Raw genomic sequence first — 21857 nt, 5'->3', positions numbered from 1 at the left:
GAGGCTTTGCATATCTCTGATGCTGCAAGTACCACAAAAAGGGGTATTATGTGGGGGGTGAAAAAAACTACCTGTAGTTTTTCCTGAATCAGAGGAATTAAATGATGTATGTGATGAAGCGTGGTTTAACCCAGATAGAAAAATGCTAATTTCAAAAAAGTTATTAGCATTATACCCTTTCCCGCCAGAGGTTAGGGCGCGCTGGGAAACACCCCCTAGGGTGGATAAGGCGCTCACACGCTTATCAAAACCAAGTGGCGTTACCGTCTCCGGATACGGCCGCCCTCAAGGATCCAGCAGATAGGAGACTGGAAACTACCCTAAAAAGTATATACACACATACTGGTGTTATACTGCGACCGGCCATCGCCTCAGCCTGGATGTGCAGTGCTGGGGTCGTCTGGTTGGATTCCCTGACTGAAAATATTGATACCCTGGATAGGGACAGTATTTTATTGACTATAGAGCAATTAAAGGATGCTTTCCTTTATATGCGAGATGCGCAGAGAGATATTTGCACTCTGGCATCGAGAGTAAATGCGATGTCCATATCTGCCAGAAGGAGTTTATGGACGCGACAGTGGTCAGGTAATGCGGATTCCAAACGACATATGGAAGTATTGCCGTATAAAGGGGAGGAATTATTTGGCGTCGGTCTATCGGATCTGGTGGCCACGGCAACTGCCGGAAAATCCTCCTTTTTACCTCAGACCCCCTCCCAACAGAAAAAGACACCGTCTTTTCAGCCGCAGTCCTTTCGGTCCTATACGAACAAGCGGACAAAAGGACAGTCATATCTGCCTCGGGGCAGAGGAAGGGGTAAGAGAGGGCAGCAAGCAGCCCCTGCCCAGGAACAGAAGCCCTCCCAGGGTTCTGCAAAGCCCTCAGCATGACGCTGGGGCCTTACAAGCGGACTCAGGAGCGGTGGGGGGTCGACTCAAGAATTTCAGCGCACAGTGGGCTTGCTCACAGGTGGACCCCTGGATTCTGCAGGTAGTATCTCAGGGTTACAGGTTGGAATTCGAGAAGTCTCCCCCTCGCCGGTTCCTAAAGTCTGCTTTGCCAACGTCTCCCTCAGACAGGGCGACGGTATTGGAAGCCATTCACAAGCTGTTTTCTCAGCAGGTGATAGTCAAGGTACCCCTCCTACAACAGGGAAAGGGGTATTACTCCACGCTATTTGTGGTACCGAAGCCGGACGGCTCGGTAAGACCTATTCTAAATCTGAAATCTTTGAACCTGTACATACAAAAATTCAAGTTCAAGATGGAGTCACTCAGAGCAGTGATAGCGAATCTGGAAGAAGGGGACTTTATGGTGTCCCTGGACATAAAGGATGCTTACCTGCATGTCCCAATTTGCCCTTCACATCAAGGGTACCTCAGGTTCGTGGTGCAAAACTGTCATTATCAGTTTCAGATGCTGCCGTTTGGATTGTCCACGGCACCTCGGGTCTTTACCAAGGTAATGGCCGAAATGATGATCCTTCTACGAAGAAGAGGCGTATTAATTATCCCTTACTTGGACGATCTCCTGATAAGGGCAAGGTCCAGAGAACAGCTGGAAGACGGAGTAGCACTAACCCAACTAGTGCTGCAACAACACGGGTGGATTCTGAATTTTCCAAAATCTCAGTTGACCCCGACGACACGTCTGCTGTTCCTGGGAATGATTCTGGACACGGTTCAGAAAAAGGTGTTTCTTCCGGAGGAGAAAGCCAGGGAGTTATCCGAACTTGTCAGGAACCTCCTAAAACCAGGGACAGTGTCTGTGCATCAATGCACAAGAGTCCTGGGAAAGATGGTGGCTTCTTACGAAGCGATTCCATTCGGCAGATTCCACGCACGAACTTTTCAGTGGGATCTGCTGGACAAATGGTCCGGATCGCATCTGCAGATGCATCAGCGGATAACCTTATCGCCACGGACAAGGGTGTCTCTTCTGTGGTGGTTGCAGAGTGCTCATCTGTTAGAGGGCCGCAGATTCGGCATACAGGACTGGGTCCTGGTGACCACGGATGCCAGTCTGAGAGGCTGGGGAGCGGTCACACAGGGAAGAAACTTCCAGGGAGTATGGTCAAGCCTGGAGATGTCTCTTCACATAAATATACTGGAGCTAAGAGCGATTTACAATGCTCTAAGTCTGGCAAAACCCCTGCTTCAGGGTCAGCCGGTGTTGATCCAGTCGGACAACATCACGGCAGTCGCCCACGTAAACAGACAGGGCGGCACAAGAAGCAGGACAGCAATGGCAGAAGCTGCAAGGATTCTTCGCTGGGCGGAGGATCATGTGATAGCACTGTCAGCAGTATTCATTCCGGGAGTGGACAACTGGGAAGCAGACTTCCTCAGCACACGATCTACACCCGGGAGAGTGGGGACTTCATCCAGAAGTCTTCCACATGATTGTGAACCGTTGGGAAAAACCAATTGTGGATATGATGGCGTCCCGCCTCAACAAAAAGCTGGACAGGTATTGCGCCAGGTCAAGAGATCCTCAGGCAATAGCTGTGGACGCTCTGGTAACACCGTGGGTGTTCCAGTCAGTGTATGTGTTCCCTCCTCTGCCTCTCATACCAAAAGTACTGAGAATTATACGGCAAAAGGGAGTAAGAACGATACTAGTGGCTCCGGATTGGCCAAGAAGAACTTGGTACCCGGAACTTCAAGAGATGCTCACGGAGGATCCGTGGCCTCTACCTCTAAGACGGGACCTGCTTCAGCAGGGACCGTGTCTATTCCAAGACTTACCGCGGCTGCGTTTGACGGCATGGCGGTTGAACGCCGAATTCTAAGGGAAAAAGGCATTCCGGAAGAGGTCATTCCTACACTGGTAAAAGCCAGGAAGGAGGTGACTGCACAACATTATCACCGCATTTGGAGAAAATATGTTGCGTGGTGTGAGGCCAGGAAGGCCCCCACGGAGGAATTTCAACTGGGTCGATTCCTACATTTCCTGCAAACAGGATTGTCTATGGGCCTCAAATTGGGGTCCATTAAGGTTCAAATTTCGGCCCTGTCGATTTTCTTCCAGAAAGAATTGGCTTCAGTTCCTGAAGTCCAGACTTTTGTAAAAGGAGTACTACATATACAGCCCCCGGTTGTGCCCCCAGTGGCACCGTGGGATCTTAATGTAGTCTTGGATTTTCTCAAATCCCATTGGTTTGAGCCGCTCAAATCGGTGGAGTTGAAGTATCTTACATGGAAAGTAACCATGCTACTGGCCCTGGCTTCAGCCAGGAGAGTATCAGAATTGGCGGCTTTATCATATAAGAGCCCATATCTGATTTTCCATACGGACAGGGCAGAACTGCGGACGCGTCCTCATTTTCTGCCTAAGGTGGTGTCAGCGTTTTCACCTGAACCAGCCTATTGTGGTGCCTGCGGCTACTAACGAGTTGGAGGATTCCAAGTTGTTGGACGTGGTCCGGGCATTGAAAATATATATTTCAAGAACGGCGGGAGTCAGAAAGTCTGACTCACTGTTTATATTGTATGCACCCAACAAGATGGGTGCTCCTGCTTCTAAGCAGACGATTGCTCGTTGGATTTGTAGCACAATTCAACTTGCACATTCTGTGGCAGGATTGCCACAACCTAAATCTGTCAAGGCCCATTCCACAAGGAAAGTGGGCTCATCCTGGGCGGCTGCCCGGGGAGTCTCGGCATTACAACTCTGCCGAGCTGCTACTTGGTCAGGGGCAAACACGTTTGCAAAATTCTACAAATTTGATACCCTGGCTGAGGAGGACCTTGAGTTCTCTCATTCGCACTCTCCCGCCCGTTTGGGAGCTTTGGTATAATCCCCATGGTCCTGACGGAGTCCCCAGCATCCACTTAGGACGTTAGAGAAAATAAGAATTTACTTACCGATAATTCTATTTCTCGTAGTCCGTAGTGGATGCTGGGCGCCCATCCCAAGTGCGGATTGTCTGCAATACTTGTACATAGTTATTGTTACAAAAAAATCGGGTTGTTATTTTGTTGTGAGCCGTCTGTTCAGAGGCTCCTACGTTTGTCATACTGTTAACTGGGTTCAGATCACAAGTTATACGGTGTGATTGGTGTGGCTGGTATGAGTCTTACCCGGGGTTCAATATCCTTCCTTATTGTGTACGCTCGTCCGGGCACAGTATCCTAACTGAGGCTTGGAGGAGGGTCATAGGGGGAGGAGCCAGTACACACCACCTAATCCTAAAGCTTTATTTTTGTGCCCTGTCTCCTGCGGAGCCGCTATTCCCCATGGTCCTGACGGAGTCCCCAGCATCCACTACGGACTACGAGAAATAGAATTATCGGTAAGTAAATTCTTATTTTTATTTATAAGGCGCCACATGTGTTTCGCAGTGCCGTACAAAGGACAGTACAGGGGACAAAACATTGCATTACAGTAAATAAATAACAGAAATAGAGTACAGGTAACAGAGAGCACCACACATTCTCAAGACATAATACAGCTAAGATGTAAGTATTGAGGGAGTGATCATTGTACTACTAGAGGCTGGTGGCCATAGATGGAGATGAGCCTTTACTAGCAGGATAAAGATGGTCGTTGAGTAGGGGAGAGCTGCGAGTGAAATGTGTTGAGACGAGGGCTTGGATAACAAGAGGAAAGAGGGCCCTGCTCTGAAGAGCTAACAATCTATTGGGGAGGGGCGACAGACAGATGACGAGAGGTGCAGGCAAGTGGGCGGTAGCCTGATGGCAGTATGCAAGCAAAGCTGAGATTTTCACGGCATGAGGCAGGGGGGTGGAGGCGCGGCTTCAGCACTGGGTTATGCATCAGAAGGGTACGCTTTGATGAATAGGTGGGTTTTTAGTGCCCGTTTGAAGCTTTGCAAGGTTGGGGAGAGTCTAATGGAGCGGGGTAGTGCGTTCCACTGAAGGGGTGCAGCACGGGCAAAATCCTGAACTCGTGCATGGGAAGCAGTGACCAGGGCGGTGGAGAGGCCGCGGTCATTAGTCGACCGTAGGGGGCGGGAGGGAGTATGAAGGGAAAGGAGGTTGGAGATCTAGGGAGCAGTGGAATTAGAGATGGCCTTGTATGTGAGGGTGAGGAGTTTGAAGAGGATTCTGTAGGGGAATGGGAGCCAGTGTAGATTTTGTTGAAGGGGAGTGGCAGATGTGGTACGGCGGGAGAGGAAGATAAGCCTATCTGCGGAGTTCAGGACAGATTGGAGAGGAGCAAGATGGGAGCAAGCGAGGCCAGTGAGGAGGACATTGCAGTAGTCAAGTCGTGAGATGACCAGTGAGTGGATGATGAGTTTAGTTGCACTCTGGGAGAGATATGGCCTGACACTTATACCATGGCTCTCTGATTCACCAGCCCACGTGTTCCATGGCTTTCTGATTCACCAGCCCACGTGTTCCATGGCTTTCTGATTTGCCAGCCCACGTGTTCCATGGCTTTCTGATTCACCAGCCCACGTGTTCCATGGCTTTCTGATTCGCCAGCCCACGTGTTCCATGGCTTTCTGATTCACCAGCCCACGTGTTCCATGGCTTTCTGATTCGCCAGCCCACGTGTTCCATGGCTTTCTGATTCACCAGCCCACGTGTTCCATGGCTCTCTTATTCACCAGCCCACATGTTCCATGGCTCTCTTATTCACCAGCCCATGTGTTCCATGGCTCTCTGATTCACCAGCCCACTTATACCATGGCCCTCTGATTCACCAGCCCACTTATACCATGGCTCCATGGCTCTCTGATTCACCAACCCACGTGTTCCATGGCTCTCTAATTCACAAGCCCACGTGTTCCATGACTAGTTCAGCAGGCCACAACTTGGCTACGTATTCCATGGCTCTGGCTGACTTGCCACGGCTCCGACATATCAAATTGGCTTCTGAATTTAGTTTATGTTGTCATGGAAAACCTGAAGTTTTATACCGCAATGTTTGGCGTTGTTGCAAAAGCATGTTCTTGGGCAGATTTAGGCAATCTGTGGCACTCCAGCCGATGTGGAACTATACTGCTCAGCATGCCCTGCCCTGTTTTGCTGTTAGGGCTTGCTAAAACTGTGACCAGGAATGCTGCGATATGTAGTTCCCCAGCTTCGCGAGCATCACAGGTTGCCTGGCCATTACCTAGGACAGTATATGTGGCATTCTGTTAGTGTGGTTGCTATCACAGAGCACCATTTGCACTCTTCAGCCTGATACCTTGGTTTGAGTTCTCCTGAATTTAAGATCAGTGAACAGCTGTTAAGTCATAAAGCCTCCCTTACTGTTTGACGCGTGGCTGTCTGTGTAATGAGGGCATTATCTGATGTTTTCTTATACTGTACCAGACACACACAAACCTGTGGAGTTTGCAATTGAACTTCTGAAGATTGTGCAATTTTTGATAAGCGCCTAGAGATAAGTTGCTGTCCGTGGGCCTTATATTCGCATACCTGCGTGCGCAGTAAATGGTTGCCAGTTGTTTCCTCTGTAAATAAGTTTTTTTTTTTTTCTCACAAGTAGTGAATATTTGTGTAGTGCACCCTCTATACAAGCTGCTAGTGAGGAACGTTGGGGGCTTGGGGTCTATAGTGCAGAGCATCATGGCAGCTCCCCGACTGAAATGATGGACCACCAACCCATGGCAGCCCTGCAAGTGTCCCAAGGCACCCCAGGGTGCCACGGCACAGTTTGAGAACCACTGATGCAATAATTTTATTTGGCCAGTTATTGTTGTACAGTTGTAAAAGGCATTAGAATAACCAGATGTCTTATTTTACACTATGTTTTTCTCTTATAAGTTGTAGGAGAGTGAAACTGATTCCATATCTGTCGATTGCTTCATGGGAGCTGCTATCCGGTTATCAGTTGAACAATGTGCATATGCAATACTACAGATATGTGTACACTTCTGCTTCCTAAGTATTGCATATGCAGTGTCAAATTAGTCAATGACTGCGATCACCAGGAAGCCAGAATCTCTTTTTTTTTTTTTTTTTTTTTTTTTTTTTTGTCACTTTGTGCTATTGCATGATAGGTGATGTAACCCCACATTGCCGGCTGTCATCCTAGGAGAAGGCCTGGAAAGCACAGGTTACACTCACACCCACAAGTGGGCACTAAACAAATGTAGAACAATGGAGGAGTCTTGTGTCACAATGTCCTGGGATTATCACTTCCTCTGATGAGTAAATTCCTCTGTGTGATAAACTCGGAGTGGAACCACCCCCACCGTGTTTCCCTTTTTTTCCCAGTCACTGTTAAGCTCCCCAGACCTTGTTAAGACTCTTACATTGATCCGTCAGTTGTGCTGCTACATGAAATAAATTGTTGAACTATTGGAGTTTTACACCAGTCGAAAAAAATATTTTAACACCCCTGACATATAATGATCTCATCCTAATGCCGCCCATACACTTGTGCGATGCGACGCGACATCGCGGGGCATCGCAGCGGCAGTTCAGTTGCGATTAAATGGCACCTGAACTGCCAAAGTGATTACCATGTGATCATGCAATAGATCGCATGGTGAACACGTGATCAGCACGTCACCGCCGAGTGGGTGCGGCCAGAGCGGGTGCCCATCTCACATCGCAGTGCGATATATCTCATGTGGTTTTAAAACCACATGCGATCGCACTGCGATGCGAGAGATATGAAGTGCAGCACATAATACCTTGAGATGCGATATTCGAGCGGCGTGCCCGCCCATCGCGTCTCAGGGTACCTAAAATTGCATACAATCCTTCGATTTCTCTCACAGATGTGGTCGAAATCGAAGGATAGCACCGATTATCTCACAAGTGTATGGGCACCATAATAGGTTTTAATTGTACGTATAGCATATTATCTGTGTGGGCATTGTACGTTTAATCATGCTGCTTTTGGCTTACGGTCATTAGGTCGACAAGACTTAGGCCGACAGTCATTAGGTCGACAACATGGTCATTGGGTCGACATGGAAAAGTTTGACACAAGCTTTTCACAATATTTTCTTTGTAATTTTTTTGAACTTTTTCATACTTTACGATCCACGTGGACTACAATTGAGAAGGTAAAGCGAGGCACCCGAAGCATGGCGATTGAAGCGAGCCATGCGAGGGGACACGGTGCAATAATTGGGGTTCCCCGTCGCTTTACAAGAAAAATGACACCAAAAAAAGTTTTAAAAAAAACCCTCATGTCAACCCTTTTCCATGTCTATTTTGTTCATGTCGACCTAGTCATCCTGTCAACCTAATGCATGTCGACCTAATGACCCAGACGCATGCTGTACAGTATAGGTACATTTATTTAAGTAGCAATACAGTGTTCTCATATTGACATAGTGACTGTCCAAAATAATGTTTCCATCCTTCCTAATAAGAGCGCTGAATGCTGTCTATTCCATTTCAGCTCAGTAATGTCACTGCTTCCGATTGAGTGCAATGGCTTTCCTCTTGGTGGTCACTGCGGGATCCGGTCTGAAGATCGACAGTGTCTAGGTCGACAATGTTTAGGTCGACCACTATAGGTCGACAGTCACTAGGTCGACATGGATGGAAGGTCGACAGGGTTTCTAGGTCGACATGTGCTAGGTCTAAAGGTCGACATGAGTTTAAAAAAAAACTTTTTATTTTTTCATACTTAACGATCCACGTGGACTACGATTGGAACGGTAAAGTGTGCCGAGCGAAGCGGCAGCGGAGCGAAGGCATCATGCCCGAAGCATGGCGAGCGAAGCGGTGCACTAATTTGGGATCCCGGTCACACTACGAAGAAAACGACACCATAAAAAAAAAAAATCCTCATGTCGACCTTTAGACCTGTCGACCTAGCACATGTCGACCTAGAAACCCTGGCAACCTTCCATCCATGTCGACCTAGTGACTGTCGACCTATAGTGGTCGACCTAAACATTGTTGACCTAGACACTGTCGATATGATGAACCACACCCGGTCACTGCCTCCTAGTGATTGGCTGGGCTGCGCGCTCAGTGGTCACTGCCTCCTAGTGGTTGGCTAGGCTGCACTCTCAGTGGTCACTGCCTCCTAGTGATTGGCTAGGCTGCACTCTGTGGTCCCTGCCTCCTAGTGATTGGCTAGGCTGCACTCTGTGGTCCCTGCCTCCTAGTGATTGGCTAGGCTGCACTCTCAGTGGTCACTGCCTCCTAGTAACTGGATAGGCTGCACTCTTATGCTGCTTTCACATCGCAAAACCTGCTTTTGAAACGGTTCTTAAAGTGGGTCTTAGCAGTTAAACCCCCTTCACATCGCATGTTGTAACCAGTTAACAGGTTGAGTATCCCTTATCCAAAATGCTTGGGACCAGAGGTATTTTGGATATCGGATTTTTCCGTATTTTGGAATAATTGCATACCATAATGAGATATCATGGTGATGGGACCCAAGTTTAAGCACAGAATGCATTTATGTTTCATATACACCTTATACACACAGCCTGAAGGTCATTTTAGACAACATTTTTTACAAATGTGTGCATTAAACAAAGTGTGTCTATATTCACACAATTAATTTATGTTTCATATACACCTTATACACACAGCCTGAAGGTCATTTAATACAATATTTTCTCTGACGTCCTAGTGGATGCTGGGAACTCCGTAAGGACAATGGGGAATAGACGGGCTCCGCAGGAGACTGGGCACTCTAAAGAAAGATTTAGGACTATCTGGTGTGCACTGGCTCCTCCCCCTATGACCCTCCTCCAAGCCTCAGTTAGATCTCTGTGCCCGGCCGAGCTGGATGCACACTAGGGGCTCTCCTGAGCTCCTAGGAAGAAAGTATATGTTAGGTTTTTTATTTTCAGTGAGACCTGCTGGCAACAGGCTCACTGCATCGAGGGACTAAGGGGAGAAGAAGCGAACCTACCTAAGTGGTGGAAGCTTGGGCTTCTTAGGCTACTGGACACCATTAGCTCCAGAGGGTTCGAACACAGGCACCGATCTCGTCGTCCGTTCCCAGAGCCGCGCCGCCGTCCCCCTTACAGAGCCAGAAGCAAGAAGAGGTCCAGAAAATCGGCGGCTGAAGACTTCTGTCTTCTCCAAGGTAGCGCACAGCACTGCAGCTGTGCGCCATTGCTCCTCATGCACACCACACACTTCGGTCACTGATGGGTGCAGGGCGCTGGGGGGGGGGCGCCCTGAGCAGCAATACTGACACCTTGGCTGGCAAACTGGCACCATATATAGCCCCAGAGGCTATATAGGTGCTTTTTAACCCCTGCCAGAATCCATAAAAATGCGGGAGAAAAGTCTGCGAAAAAGGGGTGGAGCTATCTCCCTCAGCACACTGGCGCCATTTTCCCTCACAGCTCCGCTGGAGGGAAGCTCCCTGGCTCTCCCCTGCAGTCAATACACTACAGCAAGGGTTAAAAAAGAGAGGGGGGCACAATTTAGGCGCAGTATACAATATATATATATATATATATAGGCAGCTATAAGGGAAAACACTCTTTATAGGTGATATCCCTGTGATATATATATAGCGCACTGGTGTGTGCTGGCATACTCTCCCTCTGTCTCCCCAAAGGGCTTTGTGGGGTCCTGTCCTCTGTCAGAGCATTCCCTGTGTGTGTGCTGTGTGTCGGTAAGGCTGTGTCGACATGTATGAGGAGGATAATGATGTGGAGGCGGAGCGAATGCCTGTAAATGTGATGTCACCCCCCTGCGGGGTCGACACCGGAGTGGTTGGACTTATGGAAGGATTACGTGAAAGTGTCAACTCCTTACACAAAAGGTCGACGACACAGAACAGCCGGCTACTCAGCTTGTGCCTGTTCCAGCGTCTCAAATGTCATGGGGGGCTCTAAAAACGCCCGCTACCTCAGATGGCAGACACAGATGTCGACACGGATACCGTCTCCAGTGTCGACGACGATGAGACTAGTGTACCCTCCAAATAGGTCCACTCGTTACATGATTGAGGCAATGAAAAATGTATTACACATTTATGATAATACCCCAGGTACCACATAAAAGGGTATTATGTTGGTGAGAGAAAACTACCAGTGGTTTTTCCTGCATCTGAGAAATTAAATGAGGTGTGTGAGGAAGCGTGGTCTTCCCCCGGTAAGAAATTGATAATTTCTAAACGGTTATTGGCAGCGTACCCTTTCCCGCCAGAGGATAGGTCACGTTGGGAAACACCCCATAGGGTAGATACAGCGCTTGCACGCTTATCAGAAAAGGTGGCACTACCGTCTCCGGATACGGCCGCCCTGAAGGAACCTGTTGATAGAAAGCAGGTTGTTACCCTAAGAGATATAGTCACACACTCGGGCATTATATTGCGACCAGCCATTGCTTCGGCATGGATGTGCAGTGCTCCCGCTGCGTGGTCAGATTCCCTGTCGGAAAATAACTATGGATAGGGACAATATTTTGCTGAAAATAGAGCATATAAAAGACATGGTCTTATACATGCGTGATGCACAGAGGGATATTTGCCGGCTGGCATCAAAAATAAGCGCTAGGTCCATTGCCGCCAGACGGGGGTTATGGACTTGGCAATGGTCAGGCGATGCCGACTCGAATCGGCACATGGAAGTTTGCCCTATAAGGGGGTAAAACTGTTTGGGGATGGTCTTTCAGACCTCGTTTCCACAGCTACTGCTGGGAAATCGACTTTTTTGCCACAGGCTACCCCACAACAAAAGAAAGCACCGTATCATCAAGTACAGTCCTTTCGGCCCCAGAAAAGCAAGAGGGCTAGAGGCTCATCCTTTCTGCCGAGAGGCAAAGGTAGCGGAAAAAGCTGCAGCACACAGCTAGTTCCCAAGAGCAGAAGTCCTCCCTGCGTCCGGTAGGTCCACAGCATGGCGCTGGGGCTGCTCAGGCGGACCCGGGTACGGTGGGGGCCCGTCTCAGAAATTTCGGCGCCCAGTGGGCTCTCTCACATGGATCTCTGAGTCCTTCAAGTAGTATCTCAGGGGTACAGGCTGGAGTTCGAGACGTTCTTCCCCCCGCCGTTTCCTAAAATCTGCCTTACCGGCACCTCCCTCTGCCAGGGAGGCGGTGTTGGTGGCTATTCAACACTATAATCACAACAAGTGATTGTCAGGGTGCCCCTCCTTCAGCAAGGAAAGGGGTTACTATTCCACAGTGGTTGTGGTACTGAAACAGAACGGTTCGGTGAGACCCATCTTAAAATTAAAATACTTGAACTTTTATATCAGAAGATTCAAGTTCAAGATGGAATCGCTCAGGGCGGTTATTACGAGCCTGGACGAGGGGGATTACAGGGTCTCCCTGGACATCAAGGATGCGTACCTGCATGTCCCCATTTACCCTCCTCACCAGGAGTACCTCAGATATGTGGTACAGGACTGTCACTATCAGTTCCAGACGCTGCCGTTGGAGTTGTCCACGGCACTGAAGGTCTTTACCAAGGTAATGGCCGAAATGATGATACTCCTTCGCAAGAAGGAAGTTTTTTATTATCCCGTACTTGGACAATCTCCTGATAAAGGCGAGGTCCAAAGAACAGTTGGTAGGGGGGGTAGCACTTTCTCGGGAAGTGCTACAACAGCACGACTGGATTCTCGATATTCCAAAGTCACAGCTGGTCCCGACGACACGTCTTCTGTTCCTGGGAATGATTCTGGACACAGACCAGAAAAGAGTGTTTCTTCCAGTGGAAAAAGCCGAGGAGTTGTCATCTCTAGTCAGAGACATCCTAAAACCAGGACAGGTGTCGGTACATCAATGCACACGAGTCATGGGGAAAATGGTAGCTTCGTACGAAGCATAATTCCATTCGGAAGGTTCCACGCAAGGACGTTCCAGTGGGACCTGTGGGACAAATGGTCCGGGTCCCATCTACAGATGCAACAGCGGATAACCCTATCGTCCAGAACCAGGGTGTCGCTGCTGTGGTGGCTGCAGAGGGCTCATCTACTAGAGGGCCGCAGATTCGGAATACAGGACTGGGTCCTGGTGACCACGGATGCCAGCCTTCGGGGCTGGGGGGCAGTCACAAAGGGAAGAAATTTCCAAGGACTGTGGTCAAATCAGGAGATTTCACATAAATATCCTGGAGCTAAGGGCCATTTACAATGCCCTAAGCCAGGCAAGACCCCTGCTTCAAAACCAGCCGGTACTGATCCAGTCAGACAACATCACGGCGGTCGCCCATGTAAACAGACAGGGCGGCACGAGAAGCAGGATGGCGATGGCAGAAGCCACAAGGATTCTCAGATGGGCAGAGAATCATGTGTTAGCACTGACAGCAGTGTTCATTCCGGGAGTGGACAACTGGGAAGCAGACTTCCTCAGCAGGCACGACCTCCCCCCGGGAGAATGGGGACTTCATCCAGAAGTCTTCCAAATGCTGGTCAACCGGTGCGAAAAACCACAGGTAGACATGATGGCGTCCCGCCTCAACAAGAAGTTGAAAAGATATTGCGCCCGGTCAAGAGACCCTCAGGCGATAGCGGTGGACGCTCTAGTGACACCATGGGTGTACCAGTTGGTTTATGTGTTTCCTCCTCTACCTCTCATACCCAAGGTACTGAGAATAATAAGAAGGCGAGGAGTGAAAACCATACTCGTGGTTCCGGATTGGCCAAGAAGACCTTGGTACCCGGAACTTCAAGAGATGCTTGCAGAGGATCCTTGGCCTCTGCTGCTCAGACAAGACCTGCTGCAGCAGGGACCCTGTCTGTTCCAAGACTTACCGCGGCTGCGTTTGACGGCATGGCGGTTGAACACCGGATCCTGAAGGAAAAGGGTATTCCGGAGGAAGTCATCCCTACCCTGATCAAAGCCAGGAAGGATGTCACCGCAAGACATTATCACCGCATTTGGCGGAAATATGTTGCTTGGTGTGAGGCCATGAAGGCCCCGACGGAGGAATTTCAACTGGGTCGAATCCTGCACTTCCTGCAAGCAAGGGTGACGTTGGGCCTCAAATTGGGGTCCATAAAGGTCCAGATTTCGGCTCTGTCGATTTTCTTCCAGAAAGAACTGGCTTCACTGCCTGAAGTTCAGACTTTTGTCAAAGGAGTACTGCATATTCAGCCTCCTTTTGTGCCCCCAGTGGCACCTTGGGATCTCAATGTGGTTTTGGCATTCCTGAAATCATATTGGTTCAAACCACTTAAGACTGTGGATTTAAAATATCTCACGTGGAAAGTGGTCATGCTGTTGGCCCTGGCGTCAGCCAGGCGGGTTTCAGAATTGGCGGCTTTGTCTTGTAAAAGCCCTTATCTGATTTTCCATATGGATAGGGCAGAATTGAGGACTCGTCCTCAGTTTCTCCCAAAGGTGGTCTCAGCTTTTCACTTGAACCAACCTATTGTGGTGCCTGTGGCTACTAGGGACTTGGAGGATTCCAAGTTGCTGGACGTAGTCAGGGCCCTGAAAATTTATGTTTCCAGGACGGCTGGAGTCAGAAAAACTGACTCGCTGTTTATCCTGTATGCACCCAACAAGCTGGGTGCTCCTGCTTCTAAGCAGTCTATTGCGCGCTGGATTTGTAGCACTATTCAGCTGGCGCATTCTGCGGTAGGCTTACCGCAGCCAAAATCTGTAAAAGCCCATTCCACATGGAAAGTGGGCTCGTCTTGGGCGGCTGCCCGAGGGGTCTCGGCTTTACAACTTTGCCGAGCAGCTACTTGGTCAGGGGCAAACACGTTTGCAAAATTCTACAAATTTGATACCCTGGCTGAGGAGGACCTGGAGTTCTCTCATTCGGTGCTGCAGAGTCATCCGCACTCTCCCGCCCGTTTGGGAGCTTTGATATAATCCCCATGGTCCTTACAGAGTTCCCAGCATCCACTAGGACGTCAGAGAAAATAAGATTTTACTCACCAGTAAATCTATTTCTCGTAGTCCGTTGTGGATGCTGGGCGCCCATCCCATGTGCGGATTGTCTGCAATACTTGTACATAGTTATTGTTACAAAAATCGGGTTTTGTTGTGAGCCATCTTTTCAGAGGCTCCATTTGTTATCATACTGTTAACCGGGGTTCCTATCACATGTTATATGGTGTGATTGGTGTGGCTGGTATGAGTCTTACCCGGGATTCAAAAATCCTTCCTTATTGTGTACGCTCGTCCGGGCACAGTGTCCTAACTGAGGCTTGGAGGAGGGTCATAGGGGGAGGAGCCAGTGCACACCAGATAGTCCTAAATCTTTCTTTAGAGTGCCCAGTCTCCTGCGGAGCCCGTCTATTCCCCATGGTCCTTACGGAGTTCCCAGCATCCACTACAGACTACGAGAAATAGATTTACCGGTGAGTAAAATCTTATTTTTAATAACTTATGTTTTAAAATAAGTGTGTACATTGAGTCATCAAAAAACAAAGGTTTCACTTTCTCACTCTCACTCAAAAAAGTCCGTATTTCGGAATATTCCGTATTTCGGAATATTTGGATATGGGATACATAACCTGTATTACCATTTCATTACCGTTTTGGTACCTTTCACACTGAACCCGTTTCACCCATACAAAACAGTGGTTGTCATTTTAAATGTTTATTTCCTGCTTCTGCCTGGTGACATCACACATGGAGACAGCCTATCACCACCTGGGGCTTGCAAATACCGTTTCAGACCCTTTCACACTGCACAATGAAACGGGTAGGACCCTGCTTTTTTACCGTTTCAAAATACCGGTATTTTGTAAACAGTAAATTGAAGGTGACCCTTTCACATCGCAATTCGAACCGTTTAGGAAGCCAGTAAAAACGGCAAATTAACGGGTACAAGCTGCGGTGTGAAAGGGGTATTAGTGATGTCACTGCTTAGAAGTAAGTGGATAGACTGTATTCTCAGTAATGGAGAAAAGGAAAGGTATATGCATTGGCACACCTATGTTTGCAGCCTTAGCGTTCCCAAATTGTACCCAACAATAATGATATAGAAATCGGAAAGCATGGAATCACTCAGGGCGCTAATAAACACCCCAGTAAGGAATATGGAATTAATATATATTTACTATACTTGAGTATTGATCTCCTCTTCTAACCACAGTATCTCGTGAAAGGAATGTTTAGACCGCAAATCTTCTTCCTCCGAGTGTGTCTAGGGGAGCTATGCTGGATTTGACCATTTATATGGGAATTTATTTATATTAATTACATATTTCCGTACTGTGGTTAGGGTCCGTTTGTGAATGTAATGAGTACTCCAGGCATAAAGCTGGAATATCCATGGACTGTTATAACTGCAGCTCATCACACCCACATTCTAATGTCTGATCAGTAGCTCAATCTGTGGGCTGGATCCTGGGAGACACAGGACCGTAGCAGTGAGCAATTTCCAGCTTTGAAAGATATGAATATATAGGGTTCATTGTCCAGCTGCAAGGTATACAGTAGTGACACATGAAGCATAGGCTCGTACTCTCCTTATACTTAATTAGTTTTTTTTTGTTTCTTTTGCAGCCGCCCCAACGATTCCTCAAAGAAAGATTCTCCTGCCGTACCCCTGACATCTGCTAATGCTAATGCCACAGCTGTTGTCGCAGCTACTCCTACAGCGGGTGGCCCTACGCAGGTTAAAAGGGCTGATGAGTGGAAGGACCCCTGGCGTCGATCAAAGTCCCCCAAAAAGAAACTTGGCAATTCTACCTCCCCCAGCCGAGGACGCAGAAGACGCCATACCACAGAGTCGTCTGATTCGGGGTCTAACTCATCCAGGTAAGTGAGTGTCGCCCCTCTCTCATCAACGTATTTGTAATAGCACAGCCTTATCCAGTAATCTCCCGATAGTACCTAAAAGAAATTCCAAACTATCCACATAGATGAAGAGAGATTGGAATCCTCAGAGGTATGATATTGTAAGATTGGCACCTTCGTTGATATACAGACAGTATTGGGTGGTTGCCATGTGTGGACCTGAAACAAGGCAGATCCGGTCAGGTCGCTATCAAGGCATTGGTGCCCTTGATCATTCGTCGACAGCGCCAACAGTCACCACTGTACGTTGGAAGTGACCCAACCACCTAGGGCAGTGCGCATTTTGTTTCAGTTTCTGGTATACTAGGCAAACGACAGATATACAGTACACACACACAAGAAAGCTCTCTGGTTTATAGCAAAGTATCGGGCTAGTGCCTCAAGCCACATCTGCTGCTTCCGTGACTTTACAATGACTGCCATATGCCATTAGTGTTATACTTTTTATATTTGTAAGTATGCAGAAAATAAGGTTGTGTTTCTGTAGATTCAGCTTCGTGTTTTAGAGGATGTCACTGTAACAGTTTGCACTGGGCCGCGGAATGGAAAATGTGCTAGTTTAGTGTAGAAGTGAACCTTGGGTTATATTGAAAACTGGTGCATGTAACATTGCTGTAACTTATAGCCAGTGCCATATTATAAGCGGGACACTTCAGTATTGTGATTTGCGGTTGGAAGGGGGGCATGGCCTAATGCTGTGAAGTGCCTGCCCCCATCCGAGACCTGTGCTGGGACCTAGCCAGGTTGCAACAGGAAGTGTCTCTCCCGTCCCTTCCTCTAGCTATCCCGTCTCTATCTCGTGCAATGCTCTCTCTCTCTCGCTCTGTGTCTCACCCTGTCTCCCCCCGACACTCTGCCTCTTTCTCTCCTTGACACACACACTCTCTCCCTCCCGTTTTTCTCCCTCACTCTCTCTCTCCCTGACACCCTTGGTCTCTCTTCCGCTCGCTCGCCTTCCCTTTTCCATCTCCCTGACACCCTGTCTCTCTCCCTCTTGCTCCCCTCATTCTCTCCCCCGCTCTTTCTCCATCATCTTCTCTCTAATGCTCCTCTCTCCTCTTTTTTTCTTATCTCTCTTCTTGACATCCTTTCTCTCTTTTTTTTCATCTTTCTCCCTCCTCTTTCCCTGTTTCTCTACTACTTATTTCTTAAAAATGTGCTCCCAGTATTTTATTGTCCATTCCCTTTTTAGTCCTTTGTCACATTAAATCTGTTTTATGTCCTGTTCTGTATTTTAGATCCTCTTCCCGGTCATCTTCCTATTCCGGTTCCGGATCCTCGCGCTCTAGATCCTCCTCATACAGCTCTTTCTCCAGCCGGTCCTCACGGCATAGTTCCTTCTCTGGGAGCCGGTCCAGGTTTGTTCAGATATCTAATCTAACTCATCACTGTGAAAGTGGAAACATTGTAGCTCCAACCAGTATTTCTAGTTATCGGAAACTGAGTATTTCAGGTGTTGAAATCACGCCTGCTCAAATTCTGTCTGCGTCATTTTAAAATGTTTACCAATAGATGTAGTGTCATGTTTTCTGCACGTCTGCTTCAGCACTGAGAGTGGGGAACTAGAGGGTGTGGGAACTAGCATTACAGGCCATTGGCTAGTAGTTGTTTCCCCCCCCCCTATTTTTTATCTGATGACATTTAGAAATACTTTTGCAAAAGTTCCTGTTTGTGACAACGTGCTTTGCGCAGTATGGAGGATAGAAAACGCTTGTGAATGGCAATACGCAGTCCCCTCCCCATAATTTTTTATATATATATATATATATATATATATATATACACAGGTTGAGTCTCCCTTATCCAAAATGCTTGGGACCAGAGGTATTTTGGATATGGGATTTTTCCGTATTTCGGAATAATTGCACACCATAATGAGATATCATGGTGATGGGACCCAAGTCTAAGCACAGAATGCATTTATGTTACACATACACCTAATACACACAGCCTGAAGGTCATTTTAGCCAATATTTTTTATAAATTTGTGCATTAAACAAAGTGTGTGTACATTCACACAATTCATTGATGTTTCATATACAGCTTATACACACAGCCTGCATGTCATTTAATACAATATTTTTAACAACTTTGTGTATTAAACAAGTTTGTGTACATTGAGCCATCAGAAAACAAAGGTTTCACTATCTCACTCTCACTCAAAAAATTCCGTATTTCGGAATATTCCGTATTTCGGAATATTTGGATATGGAACACTCAAGCTGTATTATAAAATATGGGTGGTTGGGGACTTTTAGGAGAATGCCAGAATCAAGATGGCTTTAGTTGGAAGGTGTATGTCCCAATGTTTTCACTCCTGTGGCACATTAGGGGTCTCTGAGTAGAGTGATCCCTCTTTATCAGGCCAGTTTACTACAAAGGATGGTGTTATAGAGAGGTAGGCATTATAATGGGTGTCCATACGTTCTAGTGCATTTTGTGCATAGACCATACCTGACATACTATGTTCATGAGTCTTGCAATATCTAGGTACATATGGTGATTGAAAGCCAATTACAGCCTATAAAATGACATTAATTGGCTAATCATACAGCCATATTTAGTGTGGGCATCATAGGTGCTGTTAGTGTGCCGGTTTACTGGTGATAGCCATATATTTACCATTTAGGTGTCAGTCAATAGCACCCAGAGTACAATACAGATTGTCTGGTGATTCTCTACCTCCAGGTCCAGATCGTTTTCCTCCTCCCCATCTCCGTCACCAGCACCATCTCCGCACAAACCCTCCGCAAAGAGCAAAGGGGAACCTGTCACTGTACCTGCCAAAGGGTGAGTATGAACCAGGGAAATCAGCCACATAAAGTGCCACTTGTTTTCATTGCTTGGTAATAGAGGGAATAACATCTTAATAAGTATTATTCTAAGTGATGTGCTGTCTGAGCGCTCGGAACAGCAGTATACCATGACTGCAACATCACTCATTTTGCATTCCATTCCCATAGGGGTGCACATGAAAAGTCTGGGTGATGCGTGTAGCCTCCCATCATAACCGCACACTGTTCAGAATTGAGTCGCTCCATTAGGGTCCACACTTTGGGAGAGACGTGCAAAGTCCATTTGGAAGGCAACTAGCTCATCAATTTTCCCTATGTTTTCACTGGTGGAAATATTAAGTAGAGTTGCCATTATTTGACTGCTCTTCCTCATACTTTTTTCCAGACCTTTTGTTTCTTTATTCAGTTGTGATAACCATCAAGATATGCCAACAATACAATAGCTTGGAGGTATGATCTAGTGGGACTTCTTGTTTTATTCAGTGTCAGAGAGGAAAGGGAATATGTCTTCATAGAGGTGTCTGGCACAGCCCCACGAGTTAGCTTATAGCCAGCGCAGAGGGGTAGCATGTAAATACACCAAGCAAACTCCAGGTTCTATTAAGCACAGGCATATTCTTAAGGTTATATAGGATAAGGTTTTCTGTGACATTTCATGGATACCCAGGCTCTTTTTTTTTTTTTTTTTTTTTTGTGTGTTATTGTAACATTGCATTGTATCCATAATGTAGCCTAGTAACGTATAACTGTATATTCTTTGATTTTGTAGCTCTATTTAGCTCTTCTGCGTGGCTTCTGGTTAACTACTGATTTTCATCCTTGAAATATGCTAAATTATTATTTTTTCAATGAGGACAAAGAACATTAGCTGCTATTGTCATAATTTCACTGGAAATACACGTTTCACTCGCTCATCGTGACCAGATGATTATTACATTGATTGAAATCACAGACTACCAATGACGTTAATATGATCAGCCTCAGTGTCTCTAGCGAGCATCACATTTGGTTTCTTGCTAGAGTTTGCTCGGTGGATAAATGCACAGACTAACAGTGACACTGAGATTCTGGCTGATCAGTGCAAAGGGAAGTGTGAATGTTTTAAGATCTTAAGTTTGCAGTGTTCAAGATCCAAACTTGTAGCGTTGTTTCCGTTATTCTTGGGGATTTGTGTCTGATAAGTTCTGTCAACATTGATGTATAATTGCCTGAGCTATACAACAATGAATAAAATGTATCTAATATATGGATTATATACAGAGACAAACCAAATGTGAAGAAGGCGGCACCTCCCGCAGTGCCAGCCCCAGCAGCGAAACCTCCAAAGGCTGCACCAGAACCTGCAAAAACTGGAGAGAATAGAATCGGCAGAGCGAAAGAGACAAAGAGGAAAGCACCGCCAAGGAGGTACGTTACCCACTGCCGAGACTGCTGGGAAAATCTCAATGTACCGGTTGTCTAATTCACCTGGCTGGTTGGCTCTGTTTTTTTTTCATATAGGAGGACTGTAAGTGGCAGCGTTAGCGCGAGCAGTTACAGTGGTTCCAGTTCCCGATCTGGCTCCCGATCGGGTTCCTCGCGTTCTTCATCTGCCTCCGCTTCACCTTCCCAGTCTGCATCCCGCAAATCCAGGTACGGTTCTAATCGGTAACACTGGGGGCTCAGCACTCTGCCGCCAAATCCAAGAGCCAGGAAAAGCTTTTGTGAAAGTGCGTCTCACCAGTACTTCTGAGCGTTCTGCTAACTGGGAACTACAGAGGCACTGGTATGGCAGATATATATCTATTTACATACCTGGAATTCACCCGGTCAGGTCACTAGGAACCATTTATATCACTGAGACATCGGGTGCAGGTGATGAGTGGACATTGATCTAGGTTTTGGAACGTAAAGCCATATTGCCCTGTGTATAGAAAGCTGCGTTAGTTTGGTTATACGGACGATCCTTGCATTTTCTCGCCCTCCATTACTGTAGTACAGCAAGTGTTACATGAGGTGCTTTTACATTACACTAACTGTCTGTTTTATTTTATTCCCGTGTCTTCCGTACTCCGCTGGGACCACAACCAGGAAATCCAGGTAGGCTCATCTCCTCTCTGTCGCATATGTTTACATACAGTCGCTGCTTTCTCCTCTAGGAAGGAAACAAGTGTACCGCACACATCGGTAACCTATAACCACACGCTTTCTTTTCAGCAGTTTAATCTTTGATATGATAAGAGTGAAGGCTGACTATGTGCCGCCTTATGATTATTAAGTACTTTCCACGGATCTTACGGCATCAGCTTTCCAGCACAAACGGAGGCTGGCCGCTTATGACAGTTGTCCGACCTTTGTACCATGTTTGGGATCCAGAACGATCCTTCTTGGTGCAGGATATCTCCCGTTCTTGCCGCTTACTAAGCCATTTATACTTTGCAGTAATGTAAATGGTAAA

General features: G+C 47.2%; 1 protein-coding gene across 4 annotated transcripts in view; it reads left to right on the top strand.

The window, feature by feature from the left end:
- The window catches only part of ZC3H18 (zinc finger CCCH-type containing 18), a 182130-nt gene that overhangs the window by 151862 nt on the left and 8411 nt on the right, over positions 1-21857 (top strand). For 3 of the 4 annotated variants that reach the window (XM_063945649.1, XM_063945650.1, XM_063945648.1), the window contains exons 10-15: positions 16332-16586; positions 17864-17983; positions 19314-19415; positions 20681-20827; positions 20921-21052; positions 21491-21499. In XM_063945649.1, the coding sequence (XP_063801719.1) occupies positions 16332-16586; positions 17864-17983; positions 19314-19415; positions 20681-20827; positions 20921-21052; positions 21491-21499 (765 nt within the window). The remainder of the gene's footprint in view (positions 1-16331; positions 16587-17863; positions 17984-19313; positions 19416-20680; positions 20828-20920; positions 21053-21490; positions 21500-21857) is intronic. The other variant, XM_063945651.1, reaches the window with a different exon arrangement.

The sequence above is a fragment of the Pseudophryne corroboree genome, chromosome 11 (assembly GCF_028390025.1).
Source record: "Pseudophryne corroboree isolate aPseCor3 chromosome 11, aPseCor3.hap2, whole genome shotgun sequence".
Taxonomy (NCBI): Eukaryota; Metazoa; Chordata; class Amphibia; order Anura; family Myobatrachidae; genus Pseudophryne; species Pseudophryne corroboree.
Note: the sequence above shows the minus strand (reverse complement) of the source record. Positions and strands in the feature narration are given on the sequence as shown.